Below are 21657 nucleotides of genomic sequence, written 5' to 3' on the forward strand. Positions count from 1 at the left end.
CAGCGTGTGTAGAGGGGACACAAAATCAGTTTAAGAGCAACCTGTTATGATGTGCACTAGTACTCCTAGCACTTTTACACAGAAAAAAAAACAGATAGGAGATAATAGCTGTGTGTGTGTGTGTGTGTGTGTGTGTGTGTGTACAGTACACACTGGTGATGAATACCAGATGCAGGCATTTCCTTTGTTGGTGCAAGCAAGTTCCGAACTTGCCAAATCGCCCTGCTCTCCTCCCACGTGGTTGAAAACTTCCACACACTCCCACACACTCTCTAGAATCCCAGCCCACTAATCCTCCTCCATCCTAGACTTAGGGGTAGCCAAAGCTGCAGGCTAATTCAATCTTGGCTGGCGCTGCATTGTTTTATATCTCTCCCGTTGTCTCTCTGTTCTCCACCCTTGGTCCTTCTACTCACACTCTTGCTAATTAGTTTTTCTCTCTCTTCTTCTGCTTTTACCCCCACGCCCCCCACCCGACTTGTTTTCTCATGAAAAGGACTTTTGTCTTCTTTCTTTTCTTTTCTTCTTTCTACTTTAGTTTTCTTCACTTTCTCCTGTTGTTTTCTACGCAGCAGCTTCAGTGCCCCCTGAAGCTGGTTTTGCTTTGCAGTTGATACGCAGTAATTTAAGCACTGATAGCGAAGGTCATTAAGGGCCACATGATCGGGCTGGCAGGCTGCACAGAGAGTTGATCTCATCTGTGACGTCAGTCCAGAGACGTGCGCAGCAGCTTTCTCCCTATCACATTCTCAAAATAGCCCTCCATCCCCACTGACAACGTCATGTATTCCCGTCTCCCTCTGGCTCTACCGCCCCCTTCCCTCTCATCCCTTTCTGCATTTTATCCCCCGCCCCCTTTTTTTCCACAAGTACGCCCCAGTTTTCCAGGCATTGCCACCCCCCACCTTGCCCCTTTTTCTTCCTCCTCTTGGCCGTCTCTCTCTCTTGCTCTCTTTCTCTTTCTCTTTGTATTTCACGATAACAGCACTAATTCCATAAAAGTAAGGTCATTGTACTTTGTCCCGATTGCTCTCTGTAAACTTAAGGCTAGAATTTTAAAACAGGTTCCAAACAATCTAAATGAGGGGAACCTCCATCCAGACTTTCTTCTGAAAAATCATAAAATGAACATGCAAATGGACGCTACCATGACCTCCCACCTTCCCAGCGCTTGAAAAAAATTTACGCATACTTTGTTGAAACTGATGAAATGCCAGCATCATTTCGGAGACGAGGTGCATTTGGACACTGACTGCAGAATGCCACCAATGACGTGTAGTTAAATATTTACTGTGTATGGGTGGAAAGCTGGAAGCTGAAATGAGTCACACAGGGAAGGTTCCTCTGACCCTTTGTATCCACAGTATATAACTAATGATCAAAGGCGAGGTTTCAGTTTAACCCTATACAGGACTGTGGCAGCATTTGTTCAGGCATGACAGCTCCACAACCCACGCACTGGCTATCCTGAGACTGTCATTATCATATACAGTGTATCCTGAATTTACTGAACCAGGAAGGTTCTTTTTCCTCAAACTTTGACAGTGGCCACTGACAGTTTCAATCCAAGGTACATTGAAAGGCAGCTGAAAACTGCAGTTCTATTAGATAGATAGATAGATAGATAGATAGATAGATAGATAGATAGATAGATAGATAGATAGATAGATAGATAGATAGATAGATAGATAGATAGATAGATAGATAGATAGATAGATAGATAGATAGATAGATAGATATTATGTACCCAGAAAAGTACCATCAGATTTTGATACCTTACTGCGGAACAGTCTGATTGGCAAGTACTTCATTTTTCTGCATAACAATGATTCCAAACACACTTGCCAATGCAGTAAAAGCATACCTGGATAGAAAAACAGTCATGAATCAGGTTCCCCAGAGCCCAGACCTCAACACTGCTGAAACAGTGTGGAATCATCTTGACAGGGTAGGAATAAGAAGAGTACAAAAGGCAGCCAACATCCAAAGAAGAACGTTGAATGTCCTTCAACAAGCCTGGAGAACTATTCATGAAGACTACTTAAATAAATTATAAGAAAGCTGCCTAAGAGAGTTCAGGCTCTACTGAACAATAAAGAAGGTCATACTTTCAAGCTTGTTAGACTTTAAAAGCCATCCTTTCACCTCATATACTGTATTTCTATTTATGTTTGCAGATGTTTTAAAGAGTGACTCAAGATTTTGCACAGTACCACATTACTGATATCAGATTGAACTCTTGACTACTTACAAAAAGTTTCCAGCTTCACTTGAACATTGCTCCCACACTAACCGATTTCCACTCCACTCTGACAGGGAGGAGATGCAATTTTCCCAAAGCGATCACTATTAACCAATCTATCTGCCTCAGTCTGATGTCATTTTAAATCACATGCATCAGCAATGCTGTTATATTGGGTTTGTGGGAGTTTTAAGAGTGGAACATGTTCTTACATTTGCTGCTCGGTAGCCACAGCTTGTTGGTTGCCTAAAACAAGGGAGCATATATCACTGTCAAGACACAGCTAGACAATGCTTGGCAGTAGCATTAGTCCAGCCCATTGCACTAACTGACTGCTGCTGGTTCCATGACAGCAACCAGCAGCAGTCAGAAATAGCCATTTAGGACTAGGAATAAGCAGAGCAGACAGAATTCATTAGGTCATATATGAGCCCCGCTGTTTGCTATTGCAGTCTTGTCTCTCACCAGAGTCCTGAACTTATTTCATCAGCATATCTGATAAACTTAATGACAACTAGCCTCACCTCACTCGCTCCACCAGGCCTCGGCCTTGTCTATGTTTAGTCATGTCTATTCTTTCTCTTTGATGCTACTTGATACAGCCAGTCAGCCAAATATGAGTTCACAGTTAATTAGTCAGTTGTATCTATTTATACTATACCAGCTGACGTGTCTAGTGTTGACTACTGCTTGTTAAAGATGTGTTTATTGAGCTTCCACGAGCGTTTGTGAAAAAATTATATAATCAGACACGTTTCATAGTGGGTTGGCTGTGATATGCCAAGTTCAGTGGCAATTTAAAGGGCAATTTCAGACTACAAATGGGGGTGGAGGCAGGACTTGACTGGTACATAGTACATGCCTATGAAGAATTTTTCTTTTTTTTAATATAATCAGGATAGCAAGTTAGTTCAAGCCTCTGAATGTTCTGTTGGTTGTGAAATATCTGTCAAGTATTAGGTACAAAATTGTAAGCTGTTTCCACTCAAGTTGCTCTGTGTGATATTTAAAGAAAGAAATAAGTGGAAACTGTGTAAATCTAGATGTGACAAAGATAATCAGTATCATTAGTAGCCCTTTGAAAATAACCTTAATGACTATTCATAAATGTTTAGCCTCTGTCACTGACAGAGCAACAACACATTTAATAATTTACTTTGCTCCAACTTCCTGACTCTTAACATTATTAGTGATTTTTGATCCTTGAATTATAAGCATATCATAATCATTGACCATATTTTACATTTTACCATATAGTCTTGCTACATCCCTCATTTCTTTATTATATATTATATATAACAGCCAGACTGTCTTGTTTAATGTATATAGTTAGAAGGTCTTTCAATGTTTTTCTTTTTTAACATTTTGCTTCCAGTCAGAGTTTTGGGGGTTTTATTGTTAGTTTTTTTTTGTTTTTGTTGTTTCTTAAAACATTTAACACTGAACTATGAATCATTCAAGAATAACTCAAGTGATGATAATGAAAATTGTGTGTTTAAGAAATAGGAAAAAAATGCAGCAAACAGTCAGTATCCAAAGACAAGCTTTGGAATGTTCTTCAAGAAGCCTGAAGAACTATTCCTGAAGACTGCTGAACAAATTACAAGAAAGCTTGCCTAAAAGAGTTCAGGTTATATTGAAGACTAAAGGTCATACCAAATAGTTACTCTGAAGTCATACAAACTCTGTTTTTGCCTTATTCATGTTTGCACATAGATCAATAAATATCTGAACCAATTTCTCATTTCTAGCCGTAAGTCTCCAGTAAGGCACAGTAAATAAGTGTAAAACAAGGCTGTTGTAAATAAGCTTATCTCATAGTTTCTAATGAATGCTAGTTTGTTTTTAGACTGCTGTAAAGTGTATATTTTAATATGATGTTAAAATAAAAAATAATTTATTTTAGTGGTGTATGTGTTCACAACCAACATTAAACATAGGTGTCAGAATGAACATTAAACTAGAGTTTGATGAAAGATTTATATTGCTTAAATATTTCAACTAACTACATGCAGCTGTAATCAAAAGTTTATATACGCTCATCATGGGCATAAATGTTGTAGTAATTTTGGGCTTTTAATAACTTTAATGACTTGAGCTGTTGTTTTTCCTAGGTGGAATGATTGTACAGCATACATCTTTAATGACTTTAAAAAGCGTTGGCTGGACAAGTTTACATTTATTTGGGATTTTCTATAATCCACACAAGGTCCAGAGTATACATACACACCCAATATTATTTGGTTAGCAAATTGAACCTCAGCCAGATGCTTTTGGTAGCCATCAGTAAGCTTCTGGGATAATTTTAGTGGGATATTTGAACACTCTGCTTGGCAGATATTAGAATAATTAGCTTCCTGGCACTTTGTGCAATGTACCAGTACCACTAGCAGCAAAACAACCCCACGGGATGATGCTAACACCACCATGCTTAACACTTGGTATAGTGTTGTAAGGTTTGAAAACCTCACCTTTAATTTTCCAAACATACCTCTTAACTGTATTGAAGATTTGTGGACTATGCATAAAAGCCAGCGCCATACCAGGAAACAGACCAGTTCAAATGAACTCTGCCAAATTCTGCCAAAGGGAGTGGGGGGAAAAAAGAAGAAAAAAACCCCAGCCAGCATTATTATTACAGCCAAAAGGTATCACCAGATGATAATTAGCTTAGCTTAGACAAAAAACTGGAATTAACAGAAAAGAAGTAGAAAAGTGTGGAATTTACACATCAGATTCAAATTTTTATGTCCTCTGTTTTTGCAAAATTAAAGAAATTAAATATGACATGTTTGTAAATGAGCAATGAATGAAGCAATACGTGCACCAAACCAGAGAAGCTGTTCCCACTCTAAGCTAACCAGTTGCTAACTATGGTTTAAGACTGGTATCAATCTCATCACACAACTATCAGTGTAAAAGGGGATTAGTGTATTTTATCAAATGTCCAACTATTCATTTAACATACTGGTAAATATGTGATATCAGGGTAAAAATCTCTCTCTTTTCCTCAGACAAATATTAGGGGATTGTTTGCTAAATCATTCAAGGCTTTTTCATCATACGTGGTATGTGCTTCTGCACTGGAAACCATCTGACCTTTCCATAGTGATTCAAAAAGCACTTTGCCTTTCTATTTGGAGTCATGGAAAACCACACCTCCCAAGCCTCCACGTGTGGAGTCAGTCACTAGCTACATTGAGAGCATGCCTGACCTGGGATGAACGCCTGTGGAACATGCTTATGCAGTAAGAGTTACATAGGCTGCAAGTTACAACACAGAAATCAAAAGCAGGATTACAATAAATTGGTTTTTGGTGACATTTAGAAAAGAGGATGTTGTGTTTTTGGATTTCTGCAGTCTACATTCTCAGTCATTGTTGTGCTGACCCAGATGCCTCTGGAAAAGCAAACTTAGAAGGAACAATACTAGAGTTAAAGTGGGGAAAGGGTACAGGAAGGTAAAACAGAACGAGGAATGTAGCAGAGGGTCACAGGGAATTTACAGGGACATCATTTGATTTGTAACAGTAACAGTATAATATTTATTGGGTCATATGTCAAAAATGACACACGTGTCTTGTGCAAAAACTATTCAAATATAAACTGTTGTTTAAGCACTGTACTTTATCATCGTGACACTGTTGTACTATCTCAGATACATTGTTTGTAGTCTGTGCGTCATTACTCACTGACCATAACAGGTTTACAGTTGCATTCACCTCACAGGTCCTGCTGAGGGCCAAAGTTGGTCTGTGCATGTTAGGGGATTGTTTCTCGCTGCTTTGGTTGTTCAAGGTGGAAACTAGCTTGCTGGCATATTTTCCTACAGTGACTCAGTGTACATGCTTGTGACCATGACGTCGCCATAATTCGTCCGTCACATTGGGTACAGAAGCAAGTGTCAACCGGCACTGATGGATTAGCTGATCTGGTCCAGGTTCGAGGAAGACACACTCATCGTGTCATCTAAAAAAGCATTTGAGATGTTATCAAATTCCTATCAGTTGCATTCCTGCTTTTGTTGTGCAAAGCTTACAAGGACATGAAGCTTGTGAGTTATCCAGATAGATAAAAATAGTACATGTATGATGTATGAAGACAACACAGATTGGAATGATAACATACTACTTTCCAAAGTAATAAGAGAGCACCATATCTAAAGTGTTCATTCTGTAGGAAAAAAATGGTGGGGAATTTCACTCCAAACACATTTGACTATCCTCACTGTGTGGCATCAGACCATGGGGCATGTAGACAAACTGGCTAAACTTTAAAAAAAAATAAAGTTTGTTTTTCCTTTTCAGCCTAACTTGCATATGACTCAATGGATTAGCCTTCTTTACATGTACATGACACATGCTAGCTTCCTTCAGCCAGTGCAAGTTACCACTTGCTAAAATGACACAGCTTTTTTCATTAAATCTGCATATAGGAAATGCCACATCACGAGTGTAATTTAAAGAAATACAGTGTTAGTTGGAAAGTTTCACAACAGCGCAGGTGGCAGAGCAGATACAATGACATGAAGGTTTCAACACAGCCCAAGAGGAAGGAAAGGCAACCCGGAGGTGCTCCTCTGGTGTTATTTACACTTTGCCTCATTTCCTCTTTTGGCATGTTGTGGCTGCACCCGTGTGTGTGTGTGTAGCCTTGCATGCACACACACACACACACACACACACACACACACACACACAATGTGCAAGAGTATAACTGTGCAGTTGAAAGGACAACAAATAACTAGCTGCACTTTCATGATGAGTGTGTGTGTGTGCTCATGTGCACCAGTGTGTGAATGCATCCTCACGTGCCCAGACACATCCACTAGATGTTTTGGAAAAAGGCAACAGAGCAGTTTAAACCAGCTGAGGAGAGTCTGCAGGAAAATGTGCTTGAAAAATCCCCAGGAGGCACAAAAACACACCCAGGGCCTGGCGCACCACATGGGAGTAAGTGATCTTAAGAGGAGAGGGGAAAGTGTGTGTGATTCTCTCTAAAAGGAAAATTGCAATCACCAAAGAAGTGACCAACCATGGAAAAGGACAATGGAGCGATCTCATGATATTTGCACTCAGGGATCAGTATTTGGTCCCATGTTTGGGAAGAACGGAGTGTCTAGGCTAGGATTGCGGCGTGTAACTGGTAGTACTTCTAGCCTTGTTCACAGCTACTCCTGCCCTGTGGGGGCTTTAGGGTGTATCATTACTCTTACATGAAATGTAAAGGTGATCAGTGTGTCTGCTATGGCAATTACTGTGTAATAACTAGGTTTCCAGAACATGTAAAGTAATATTATCCAACAATTCTTGTTGTAGTAATGTGGTAATCTTTGCAATAATTATAATAGTGATAATGTTTAGTTAGCTGAATGCTAATATTAGATATATGAGTTAAGGCATACCATAACTCAGAGCTCTATAGACTAATACAAGTTATGTACTGACAAAAGGCTTTAGCTTAATAAATGATACAGTGGCCCAAAACTGGGGTGTGTCCTGTCAACAGCTAAAGTCTCAGTATCAGGGATAAAACCAGACAATTTTTATGTGGTTAGCCAGGCTGAGAATATAATTTATACTGGCGTGGCAGAGAAACTGATGTCTCTTTGATTGACCAAGTAGTCATTTTTTTATACTTACTCTTTTCAACTTTCATCTTTTATTCAATTATGACAGACATGTGCACCATGGAGTATACAACAGTAAGCTTTTTATGCAGCCCTACATTTAAAAAAAAAAGATTATGTTTGATAAATTTTAAATAGAAGGCTTGCTGTTAAGAGGTGTTCATGTGGATACAACAGTCTTAAAGAAATTACAATAAAGCCAAGAGAAGTAGGAATTACTCTCTTTAACTTTGTAACAACGTTATTTGTGTGGGGTGGTCAGATGGTGGGCACGCATTAGTGGTGTCCATGGCCACTCCTTGGCTCAGTCACTGGCCTTGCAATATTTCCATCCTTCTTGCTGATACCTCTAACCATTTGTTTCCTCATGAAAGGCTCAAGTTTTTGGTTTGGCAGCTCATAAACTCACCGTTCACAAGTCCATTTGTCATACATAAAATCAGAAAGAGAAGGAGACAGCTTGACTAGAAAAGCATGTCAGTTAATAATTTTGTTTCAATTTTGGTGACTTATATATATTCACTTACTGGGGTTCTTCCACAAACATCCGCAAACAGCAGTCAGACATGCATCATGTGTACGTCTGTGTTTGGTTGGTGATTTAGATTGAGTCATGAGAAATGTAAAGCCAGACTGGACCTAAAATGGAGCTCCTTTTTTTTGCCCCATGACTAACCGCTGAGATTTGTCTGTTTTCAGCAGAGGCACAAAAGGCCAGACTACTGGCATCATAGAAACAATATATATATGTCTGTGTGTGTGTGGTTTAACCTGGTTCAACCGTTCACTATGAGATTCTGAAATCTCTCGTTTTCATCTGCACAGGTATACACATTCAGGCTGTACTGTTTGTATATACTGTACACACAAGATGGGTCCCACCCAGCTGATGCACTCCCTTGTAGCATGTGACACCTCGAGTTGGAATGCCAAACAGCCACAGTCCTCACTGTCAGCAGGAAGGCAGATATTTTACACATCTTTCCCGGCGAAAGTGGGCTTCACATTTTCTCGTACAGACACGCACAGATGTGCCGCCTTCACTTTTTTTTTTATTCTTTAAGGGAAGATTAAATTTGCATTGCCTTTTGTTGACAGCTATTGCATCTTTTACTTTTTATTCATGCATACTGCTGTAAAATGTGCGTGAAACCACTCAAATCTGCTAATTAGAGCCTTGAATTGACAAAAAGGAAAGAGTAAATGTCTCTTTTCGGTAATGAGTAATTCAGTGAAGATCATCAAAGCGCTGCTAAACTCGAAACAGACTGGGGATATGGAAGAACTCCAAGCTCAATTTAAGCAAATCTGCAGCATGTTTTTGCCTCTCATGTAAATGTGCCCCACCTGGTCTGCTTTTAGGAAGTGAGTGCAGTTCCGAGCACAACAGACTTTTTTGTGTCTTGTTGCATTGGTATGGCCCAGGATGTTTCACGGCTCCGCAAATACATCCTTTTTTTTTCAGTTATTTTTTGAATTCTTTAAAAAGAAAAAAAAAGAAACCATAAGTGGCAGATCAGCGACCATATCGTCCTTTTGTATACGCACTAATTAATCTTCTAGGTGCGTGTATGTGATACTTTTATACCTGCGTGTCTTTGAGTTGGCTGCTCATTTCTGTGTGAATATGCATAGACACATGCATGAGAACAGAAAAGCACTTTTCCCCTCTCCCACAGAAATACTCAGTGCAATGATTACCTGCCTTGCCACTCAGGGGGCCATTTGCTGTTACCACAAAGCTGATTATCTCACCTCTACAGCAGGCTGTGTTTGCAGCTTTGCGATTTTTCTCCCAAATGCCCACACTTCTATTTGTAGAAATGTTACCTAGCTGGCACAGGCAGAAATATATTTGTGTTTGTGTGGATGTTTGCGTCTGGGTGAGTGTTTGCGGCAGCGCTTGCCTGCATGTGTGTTGTGTGTTTTGTGGGTGGGTGGGTGTTTATGTGGAATGGAAGGCTGTAAGAATGGAGGAATGGATGACACAAACAGGGCAAAGTGGTGGGAGGCTGGTGTCAGGGCCCTACTCCCACTACCAGGCTGGATGCAGTATCTGACAGCTGACTGAGAGTCTGCAGGCCCCCTCTTTACACAGACCCACCAAAAGGTCAGCACTTCAATCAGCTCCACTCTCTGGATGCTTCTCTTTCTCTCTTACTGCTGCGAAGCCTCAATCTGCCCCCTTGATACACACTTAGCCATGCTTGACCATATCTCACAGGTGGAAATTTTCAGGTTTCGCTTACAAGAAAGCCGCCCCAGAATGTGTTTATGTATCTGTACCATTTAACAGCTACTGTATATTAAAGCTAGCTCCAGGGCCGATGATTATGCACACTAGATGATATGTGTAATTTTAGTGCACTTTGGTGTGTGGAAAATTGACATCCTCGTAGCTGGCTCATTGCTCAAAGCGTTTAAATTTTCCAGACCTTTAATTTCCTCTCGGTTCCTTCACAGGTCTCTCATTTGCCTCCACACATCAGGCGCTCTTAATATCCTGTATTCTGCTACCTGCTGCTGGGAAGCATCTACTTTCCAAGTTATCAAAATTGCAATTTCAGTACTAATTAATATAAGACTTCTGGTAACTATACAGCACAGGCAACATGAAAACAACTTATAAATAGCCTGTTGCAGTTTGTTTTTTCTGCTGAAGATGACTTCCTGTAAATAATTCAAGCTGTGATGTGATACCTCTTGTTTAAATGCAACATTTGTGGGACTTGATCATAGTGTCTCAGTTGTCACTCCCCCTCTTACGCACATAACTCCCTTATTATTCACCTGATACATTGTTTTATTTTTTCATTTTTTTCATTATCGAGCCTGATAAATTAACATTTCTCCCAGCGCTGTCAGCTGCATGAATTATCATTAACACGATGAGTGAAATGTCAATGGTGGCGCATGTGAAGTGTGTCCCGTGATTTCATGAGGCTAATAAGAGCACCGATATAAAGAGAGATGAAGAGGGTTTAGGTTTGAGAGTCTCTCAACTCCGTTTCAAGTCTGATGAGGTTAAAGTCACACATGTCCCAATCCACAAAGCCGGTAACTAAGCCTGCAAGAAGTCATGAAGGAAAATATCACACCGTGTCACAGCCAGTGTGTGTCATGCTGGAGCCTGTGCCAGTACATAAAGAAAATCTTGCGCTTCGACTCTTTCCATTTGCTTTGTGATTCACCCTATTGGCCACATTACTACAATGACACATGCTTGGACACAAGCCTAAGTATTCCCTGCTTGTTTTATGGGGTCGCACATTCAAAAGTAATTATGTTATTTCATTGTTATTCAATCTTATATTTGTTCTGTGCTTCTTTAAAGCTGCTCTTTTAATTGTAGTATCCATGTGATCAAACAGCCAAAGGTCCAAAGCAACATCCTGATACTGAAATTAATCCATAACTCAGTTCAACAAAGATAGTGACTTGTGGACACCACCTAAGAGAGCATGGTAACCAGATCCTGGATAAATAGCAGGCAATGAAGGACAAGTTACTAATACTGAGAGTGTGACTTTAATTCATAAAACTGCTACTTCAGCTGATCTTTGGATTTCAGTAGGGATGCATCCATGGGCTACATCGACACATTCTTTGTGAGACATGTTTACTTTTGTGAACCTGAGCCAAAAAACAAGAAAACTGGGACACTTGCTTCATTAGAGGAGGGCAAGAGATAAAAATGCTGTGCAGTCTGACATAAAGTGTGACACCAGATCACTCACAGCTACAGCGTGTTAGCAGCTCTACAGAGCTGCACGTATCATTAACTGCTGAGAGCGGTTTGCTCAGCTAACATGCTCCAGGTAAAGTTTACAATGTTCTCCAACTAACCAGATTGCACGATAGCCTGCTAACGTTTGCAAATTAAAAGTAAACAGAGCTACTGGATGACGGTGATGGGAACTGCATTTGGTTTGTAGATATTACATTTTCCTAACGGCAATAGTTAGTTGCAGTTTTTTTGAACAACCAAAAGTGAAGTAATTCCACTCAAAAGCCACACGAAGAGCAGCAGCCATTCTTTCCTGATAAATGGTCTTGATTATTTAAACAGATTGTTACACAGTAATTCTTTATGAATCAAGCTGACAATGCCGTATTTCCAAACAACACCACTGCATTGGAGCAAGCTCTTTAGAAATTACATCATTGCTAAACACAATGATTCACATGGGCTGGTCCCTTTTATTGCCACTGTGGTTGACTCCGTAAACGCAGCCCAGTGAGCTCTCCCAAAGCTTCCAGCTGCTTTGTGTTAGAGTACCACTCAAACATGACACCGTGGACTGTCATAGTGTGTATCATGTTATTCGCTCCTGGGTGCAGACAGTGCAATCTTTTAATTACAGTATGTAGCGATCCATGGGAGATATGCACCGACTTACTATCACAAACCTGATCTGCTCTGAAACACCACCAAATGGCTCTTGAGTAAGGGCTCTCACTGGATACTCTTCGTCCTTTATCAGTGCGCTGCACTTCACTGTTTCTATACCACCGAGCAGCACTTAAACACTTGGGTCAGGCAGTTCATTTGTGAGATACTTCAGTAGTGTGTGTAGCTGAGGAAGAGGCGAATGTTGTGAAACTCAAAATATTTCACTACAAACTCATACATCAGAAGTTTGTAGCAAAACTAAAACTGGAAGCACTATGAACCAAAAGAACTAGTTCCTCATTTATAGGGCACAGCTTTCCAGACACGACGGAACATCCAGCTGTTTTAGCTGCACGACAGCACACGTCAAGAGAAACGAGTTCGCTTGGAAAGCACACTGTCTTTTTCTGCTTCACTTTTCAGCACGAGCAGCGTTAAAATCTCAGAACACAGACACGATGGTGCAGCTCTTGGTTTCAACATCCTCTATTATAAATCTGGATTAAAGAAGTGGTGGTTTTGACATAACCAATTCATCTTGTTTGTCTGAAGTGTTACTCAGATGTCTCCAAGCCCTGAGGCTAACTGATGAGTTTGTATATTGTTCATGAGTGTGTGTGTGTGTGTGTGTGCGCAGCTGGGATGAGAAGGTTTTGATGAAAACGGCAGATTAGAAAGGAGAACAAAGAGCAGGATGTGTGAGGTTTTGTTGACTGTTTCTTTTCTAAAAAAAATATAATTAATCAAGCCAAGTAAAGTCTTCACAGCCTATTTTAACTGCTAAAAACAAAGATATGACAGTTTTGAAAAAAAAAAAATTGTGTAATTTGTCTTTCCTCATTTTTATTCTGTACTGGAAATGATTTATAAAACTTCCTGTTCCTGCTTTTGAACCTTATGCAGCAGTTTCACCATGCACATTAGTAATCATTAGAACATTTCTGCGTAAATACTTTTACTTACACCATACTCACACTTCTTGAGAGCCTGCAAGAGTTTTGACATTCAAAATAAACCGGTTGTGGTTTATGCTCTGAAAGCCTTAAGTGGGCACGTGAGTGAGGTCAACGCCTCCTGGAGTGAGTCTGGTTATGAAACAAGAGAAAGGCCCAGTTTTCCAAAGAAGGGACAGCAAAAAAAAAAAAAAAAAAAAAAAAGACTTTTCCTGGCTTAGTCATGTAAGCCTGAAGTCATCACTCACAACAGAAGAGCCCTGCCAACACATTTAAATGAAGCAACAGAAGTTTCCAAATAACTCAAACCCACACATGGGCAATGCAACAGTAAAATGACTTCGCTTTCAAATCCAGGAGCTACCACAAATATTTCAAGAGACCCTTTCTTTTGAGGCTTTACGGTAAACAATTTCCTCCAGCCTTCTATGAAAAATATGACAGTTCCTTCCCTGAAACTGTGGTTTGCTGGGAAGTAGAGGAAAAATTTGATTATCCAAAACACTGTGTGAACTACATATGATGTCTGCTGCCCTCAAGTGGCAGCATACAGTCATTACAGTCATCAGTCGCTATAAAAAATGAATTAGAAAACCCCCACACTACTTCTTTTGTGAAGCACTTTCCACAACATATGACAACTATTTAATAATAGCATGTAATTGCAACACACTGCTAACTTTGTCTTTGTACACCAAAAATACTACACGTGCATTTTTGCAGCATGAGAAACCACCACAAACTCCTCCAGCAAGTAATTCCAAATAAATTTATTTTTAATTTCATCCACTGTACAAAGTAAGCATGGAATCTTCTGGACGCTGACGTGACTGAGCTGGAAACACAGATGGGCTGTCGATTTGCATCCAAACAACAGAAAAGATTACCTAGGAGGGAAAATAAACAAGAGCTTGATGAAAACAAAACCTAATGCTGTAAGTGGTCAGTAATTTCCTGTTAACATTTCCACTTTTGATATTATTAATTGTATGCAGTCCTGCATAATTATCCTGTTAAACCAAACAAATTCCAGGACAACAAACAGCGCATGTTAGAGGAGTTGAGAGGTCGTACCACAAGTCTACTCCAGAGCCTTGACAATGGCTTCATTGGCCTCTATGCTGATCTGAACTTCTGCCCTCGCTGCCTCGTCAGTTGTTCCAGCCAAATCAGCCTGGGCCTTCTCTAGGTTGGCTCTGGCTGCCTGAAAATAGAAAAAAAAAAGAACGTGTGACTATTTAAAAGACCCCAAAAAAGCAACACTATAAGACAACGACAAAAGTCCAGCTGCATATTTTTAAAGTAGAAACATTTATAGATTAGTTATTTTTCCCTCTTATGCCACATTATTATAGTAGTGTGCAATATCAAGTACACCCTCATCATCTGTGACTATGAAAACATTTCAAGATAGGTCATCACCCTCAAAAAAAATAAATCACCCGACCATAAAAAGTAGCGTGTGCAAAACTCTAAATCATCCCACAAACCCCTTTGAGGATGACTGGGATGTAAAAGTCAGGATATCAAGATGGGGGAAAAAAAGAGCGAGTCGTAAGTGAGGAGAAAGACGAGCAGGGAAAATCCCCACTGCCTCTTTGCTCTGAAAGCTCCATTTGTCACAGTCGCGATTAGAAACGAGAAATGCCAAACATAGCTGGAAGTTAAAGGTCTCCCAGCAGGGATTTGACACATCTGCTTTAACTCAACAGTGACTGACCTTTCCCTCCTTATTAACAGACTGGACCCATGTGCATTGTTACTCCAGAGTGGAAGGCGATGAGGAAAAATTAACTCATTTACTGCTATGAAGTCAACTTGACAGTGACTCTGGCACTGCCCAAGGTCAAAGACGCGACACCTTCGAGGCGAGTGCATGATAATGCAGCCTAGCATTAACAAGACTGACATTTAAAAGAGGACTCAACACTGACGTCCGACTGAAACGCCGATCTGATGGATAATCATCAGCTGGGAGGTGCCGAATGACCCAGCAGATCAAATCAGAAGAAAATAATGCAGCGTGGGATCAAAGGATGGTCTCTGCTGTCAAAGAACACGATCTGGGTGGATAATTAGGAATTATACAAGCCTGAACAAATTGAATATATAGATACCCATCACACAAACCTCATTAAAGCATAAAAGAGACAAAGAATTGACAACCCACTTATGAATACCACTGTGTCAATACTGGTGACACTTAAAGAGTAAAGAGTGTGAAAAGAAAAGGAAACCTATTTTAAAACAAGGCTTTCAAAGCTTTCTCACTTGTACAGCTTTTGACAGTCTTTTCAGAACAAACAACTGGCTCCCACCATTTGAGCTCACAGTGTAACACCTGGCCTCCTGACTTGCAGTTGCAAACTTTATTCATACACAAAAGGAGAAGAAAAACAAAACAATCTTTTATTTATCTAGCTCCATAAAAAAAAGTAAAAATCCAAAGTCAAACAGAAAAGAGCTGGTGAGGATTACAACGCTCAAAGACAATTCAGGTACAAAGATAGCTGCTGCACAAAATCAGAAGCAAAACTCACGAGTGCAAAAGCAATTCAGAGTGTAAAGAAATAGCAAAAACAGCAGCCTGTTCATTTAAACAGCTTATTTAAGTTCTAAAATCTAAATAAATTGTTAGAGCAGGCACACATATTTGTCTTCAATGAAACCAATTTCAAAAAATACCGAGTGAATTAACACCAGAGCACAGAGTGATCATACAGTTCAAACGTGGGGTTTTTTATATTTTAAAAAAGCTTAACGGGAAAGGAATTTAATGAATACCAATTATTTGTGTTGGACTGACTGAATCTCAGTCCTTATACACAAAGGCTGACTTTATACTCATTACATGCCACAAACATTGATCATTTTTATTTATAACTTGTTAAAAGTCTGAAATATGAGGGGAGCAATGCACCTATTAGATAATTGGTCATTAAAGTAAATACAGAGCTGCGGAATGCAATTATAGGATCACCTGTGCAATGTCACACAATCAATCAATCTTTAAATACTGACCTTTGGGAAAACTTGTGAAGCTCAATATGAGTTGGAACCGTGTTAGCAGAATTTACATCGGTTTGCAGTGGTGACAGTTTCATAATGACCCTTGCTTTTGTGCCATTTATTATTTCAAAGCACAAGATTTACCCATTAAGCCACTGACTGACGTTTTCCCATTATAAAGACCACCTACGTGATACAACACATTACCTTTATCTGTTTCATTCTGCAGACTTCTTGGTGCACACAGAAGTATCCTCACACAGCTTCCCAATCTAATTTCAAGTCAATTATTGTAGCATTATCTTCTTCAAGTACCAAATCACAATGCGAGTCACCTCGAGGCACTTTACACAGCATAGTGAAGACCTTACAGTGCTATAGCAGGAAACTCCCACAACACTCTGCTGAAACAGAGTAATGGAGGGCAGATACTCAGCTCAATGGAATAGCACAAACTGTACCCTTCAAGGCTTTTTCTTTGCACTGTGAATGAAATATCACAGTGAAGGTCACATTAACATGACACTTTCTATCATACGCATTCTTGCATAAGTAAAGTGTAATTTCTCTTGGGTACGTTTGTGTACACTGTGTGCTAAAATAGTCATTCATGGATGTGCAGGTGGAGCTTGAGAGATGGGGATAAAAATGGTAACGGTATTCAGACCTCTTCAGTTTTGGAAAACTTTAGTGCATTATAGCATATTATATATAAGCAGACTTTATTATGGCTTCATTAATCTGCATTCAGTAATGTAGAATACCAAAATATTGTGGCTTTTTTCCCCTTTCAAATTTATACATAATTTAAAAAAAAAAATTAAATAAAATCAGGAAGCGCCTTCTGTTGGTTGTACTAACGTGTGTACGTAACAACTTTAGTCCAACATAAAAAATCTAACACTAAGGCTACGTTCACACTGCAGGTCTTAATGCTCAATTCCGATTTTTTGATCAAATCCGATTTTTTTGTCTGCTTGTTCACACTACACATAAAATGCGACATCAAACGCTCTCCAGTGTGAACGCTCAAAGCGGCCCGCATGCGCAAAAGAAGATGTCACACACAACTCGCCCTGTTTAGACCCAGAGCAAACAATATTGTTTGACTGATTGCCCTTAATATAAAGACTTCGGACTTTATGTTTCCAGATTTTTGCTTTAAGTTATTTTGTTATTTACATAATAATGTAGATGACCTAATAATGATCCTTTTTGCTGTTTTAGAGGAGCAGTGCTTCAAAGGATAGCTGCAGATTTCTGTCAGAATCTGCAGAAAATACAGTAAAAATAAAATGTTCACATTTCTCCAACGTTGTCTTCCCAACAGTTTCACCGGATGGTAGGAAATCGTTCGCGATGTCCTATCGGGCGCTTCTCCGGCGCTGATAATTGGCGTCTGTCCTGTGTCAGTGACGTAAAAGACGGATTTAATGCGACTTGACCGTTCACACAGCAGTCGGTTTCTAAAACATCGGATACGTATCGGATTCAGTACCACACACGAAAGTGACCCAGATCGGATTTGAAAATATCGGATTTGTGCCGTTCACACTGTCATACCAAGATCGCATAGGGGCGAAAAAATCTGATTCGATGCGCTTTCGCCTGCAGTGTGAACGTAGCCTTAGTGAGACCAAGTCAGATCGATATTAAAGTAGTCAAATATAGAGAGGCCCTTACAGAAAGCTAACAGAGACCATGTGACTTGAAACTGGTTCACCTATCAGGATGCAAATTACTCAAAAAAGTTGAGAGAAGAGTGGATTTAGGACAAGTGACTGAGAAGCCCAACCAAAGCTAATAGTTAAACCTCATAAAAGATATGTGAAGAACCCTGAAAGTGACAGTTCATAGTAGCGTTTAGCCATCTGCTCCATGTTCCAATTGTCTCGGTATCACCCAGGGTGCCAGAGGTTAACGTACCCATAATGCACATGTGGCGCAAACACACATACAGAACAAGTTTACATCGAGTGATGAATGATTTAGTATTACAGTAAACAGCTAAAATACATGGACTTAATACTATTTAAGCTGAGCAGCTAGAACAGTATCACATCTTAACATTTGCTGGTTCTTTGCCGTTTTTTCACATTAGACCTGTAGTTGTACATAATCCAATTCTTCTCCATGTATAAAATCATCTCAACTGCCCCCCTTCACTCATCGTCCCCTCCTGACACACGGCAGAATTATTCCCAGAAGGGGAAAATTGAAGGAGATGACACTAACAAATATTATGCTCAAATTCAAACCACCAGTCAGAAATCTCCTCCTGTTTTCTGTCATTTGATAATAATGAGGGGTTAGTGTAGCAGCTCCACACACATTAATTTCAAAGTTCACATTATACTTACTGCAATGTCCAGCTGGTCGAGGGGAAAAGCTTCCTCGGCAAGCAGTTGCACAGAAGAATCAGCATTGACCGTTACGGACCCACTGCTCACTGTGAATATATACACGCGCACACACACAGTGTAAGTATCCACATGGAATTTGTAGTCACCTCAACTACATATGTACCATTACACTCAATACAGTGTGGAAGAGCCCCACAGCATCCCTTATTCCTGCAATTTTCTCTCGACCAGTTTTAATCACCTCAGCAGATTCTCAAATATTTTAATGCCATCATACAATTAGCTGGTTTATCTATAATTGTAACGTTCTCCTCACGTGTAATGTCAGCCAAGTGCACTCCCACATTAATAGTATTTTGTTTAGATGTGATAAAAACACTTTGTTGTTGTTTTTGGCATCAACAACAGCCGAAAAGGAAAAAAGGAAAGCAGATCTTGACAAAAAAAAAAAGAAAAAAAAATCTGGTTGTTATATTCTGTTGTTCAGCTAAGATCTGTTTACATTCTCTAATTGTGACAACCTGAATTATTCATTGCTTTAAGTGAACATGGTTGACTGTAGTGCAGCACAAGTTACTTTCCCTTTATGCTGGACACAGGCTACAAACCGTTTTGTGTTTTGTTAAATGCTCACACTGTACAAAACAAGTGATCTGTAACCAGTGGGTAATCACAATAAAGTGTAAGCCTTCACTGTAGCAGTCCATTAATAACGTCATATTAACTCAATAAGATGGTAGTTTTTCCACTGAGAGATTCGGTGTTACTGGGTGCAATAATGGAGCTTAAACTGTATTAATGATGGAATGGTTAATTTAAAACCACTAAAGATTAAACAATGGTCATTATATCTGGGCATCTGTTAATTCTCTTAATTTTGTACTTTTGCGATAATCAGATAACCACCATTTTTTTTTCTGCTTCAAAAAAACGAGACTAAAACCAAAATAAATTTATAACTATGACTATAATCTCTCTCTCTTTGATTGGATAAGTAGGATCTTGATCCTTCTTGGTAGGCCTGTCTGCAGTTATTCACTCATTTTTCCAAAGGAAAATCTTACCAAAGTATTTGGCAGAAGAGCCATCCTCATTAAAGACTGTGACAACACCAGGCCGGAGCACCTGCAGGGTGGGTACGTGGGCAGGAAGGATACCGAATGCACCGGTAAGCGTGGGGACATCCACCTGTTTTACACTGGCCTCTTTGAAATAAACCTGGGATGGTAAAAAAAAAAAAAAAAAAAACAACACACACAATAACACTTTTAAATAAAAAAAATAAAACATTACACCACCACTTTAACAGAGAGCTTCAACCCACATTAACTGACAACAATTAAGTAAATATCCAGATGTAAAACTAAGAACCAGACTTTAGAAAAGAACAGAGCATCACCAATAACCACAAGTCTTTTTAATCCATTTTAACGCATCATGATATAACAAATTTGTCTTTGCGCTTGACTTTACCTGTTGGGTCAAAAGCATTGTTTATTCACATTCAGAATGTGAAGTGAACTGCACTGACAAGCTCGTTCCACCGACATGTACTTCAAGGTTACAGTTTAGTATTTAAAACACAAGGGCTCCTTAATAGCGTGACTGAAACTTATTGCACTTCTAAAAAAAATGTAAATGTGTTTAAAAATGGATCAGGAGTCTTAAGTAACCGTGAAGAGAGCAATGCTTTGTGAAGGACCACACACTGCTTGTCAAATACGGTGAATGACGGCTAGGCTAGGGTGCACCGGCTTAACCTCCGAACACAAACGCTAGCGCTAATTTAAATGCAACCGTGCATTTACTGCTCGGGCACACAGCGAGGCCAAGGACTGGCACCAATCTGTTACACGGCCCCAAAGGTGCCCTTTCATTTCTTTAAATTTAATTCGGTTAGCCGATTAAGCTAGCTGGGCCTGAGAAGCCTAGCCGTTACCGTTAGCCTAGTACCTGTGTCGGGGAGGCGAACGTGAAGGACATCTGCGGGGCACCGGAGGCGGCCTCGGCGTAGCAGCGAGTCTGCCTCAGCACAGGCAGAGCACGGCGGAGAAGTCTTGCTGCCATCATCCTTGAAAATGTTATTTTTGTGAAGCACGAGTGAATGACAGGGATCCCCAAGCCCTTGCGTGAAGGCAGTCAGTGTGCGCTTGGTAGGACAAGGACGTCGGGAGGCTACCCGTCAGGCTTTGCTGCGACGTAGAGGATGCAGGGTAATGTAGTCTTGGAAAAAAACAACAACGACGACAACAACAACAACAAAACAATTGCGTTAACAGTTAAAGGTCTCCCAGTTTATCCATCATTTAAAAATATTTTGAATCACCTCCTTAGTCTCGTATGCTTTCAGTTCTAGTTGGGTAAGGTACCCTGTCTTTTACGATGCAGTAACACACAGTAACACATATTTATTCGGTTTGTTTTATTTGATGATTTTTTTGTAGTATATTTAGTTACTGTTGATTTAGCACAGTCAGTATGGTGTATATTTCGCATAACATGTATGGAACTGTGATAAACTGATGTTGTTTTAAATGTGCTAAATGTGTATTTCAGCCTTTCAGCTGGTATTCTTGCTGGAGTTACACGGGGAAACATTTCGAGATTGATTGGGGAAGAGTGGTTAATGTGAGAAAAAATAGTGTTTCCGTATTTAGTCATTAATAAATATATTTATCGTTAAATGTTGTTAAATATATGTATTTATCAGTATTTATTGACAGATAAATGTATCCCCGTGGCGTCAGGAGATGGCGCCAAACACCTATAAAAAGCCTGCAAACCTGTGTGTCGCCAGTAAACGCCTGCTAATGTCTCTGTGTTTTTAATATCAAACATATTTACATATATTGACATACAGAATGTAGTCAGTATGATTTATGAAGGTTTATACATACAATTAAATAAAAATGGGTCGTTTTGTAAGTATCTTAATGATCCTGCATTAGTTTACCTCTGTGTCCTTGATTATAATCTATCCAGTCCTTTTTGGCCACTTCAGATATCTTCATAGAACTGTTATGTTATAATTTTTGCCATTTGTGCTGCCCTCTTGACCAGACAGTTCT

The 21657-nt window shown here is 39.7% G+C and overlaps 1 protein-coding gene across 1 annotated transcript; it reads right to left on the reverse strand.

Moving 5' to 3' along the window:
- Positions 1-13970: 13970 nt before the first annotated feature.
- Positions 13971-20785, reverse strand: atp5f1d (ATP synthase F1 subunit delta). Its single transcript, XM_003439857.4, has 5 exons — positions 20543-20785; positions 19654-19807; positions 18587-18675; positions 14292-14421; positions 13971-14104 (listed from the first exon to the last, which is right to left on the reverse strand). Exons 1-4 carry the CDS (start codon positions 20657-20659, stop codon positions 14299-14301), a joined length of 483 nt encoding a protein of 160 aa, XP_003439905.1. The 5' UTR covers positions 20660-20785; the 3' UTR covers positions 13971-14104; positions 14292-14298.
- Positions 20786-21657: the final 872 nt, after the last annotated feature.

Source organism: Oreochromis niloticus, linkage group LG23 (genome assembly GCF_001858045.2).
Source record: "Oreochromis niloticus isolate F11D_XX linkage group LG23, O_niloticus_UMD_NMBU, whole genome shotgun sequence".
Lineage (NCBI taxonomy): Eukaryota > Metazoa > Chordata > Actinopteri > Cichliformes > Cichlidae > Oreochromis > Oreochromis niloticus.

Coding starts and splice junctions, on each gene's coding strand:
- atp5f1d (XM_003439857.4), bottom strand. CDS start 20,659: ATGATGGCAGCAAGACTTCTCCGCCGTGCTCTGCCTGTGCTGAGGCAG. Junction 19,808..20,542: donor CGTTCGCCTCCCCGACACAG/GTACTAGGCTAA, acceptor TTACCATCCCAG/GTTTATTTCAAAGAGGCCAG. Junction 18,676..19,653: donor CTCTTCTGCCAAATACTTTG/GTAAGATTTTCC, acceptor ATATATTCACAG/TGAGCAGTGGGTCCGTAACG.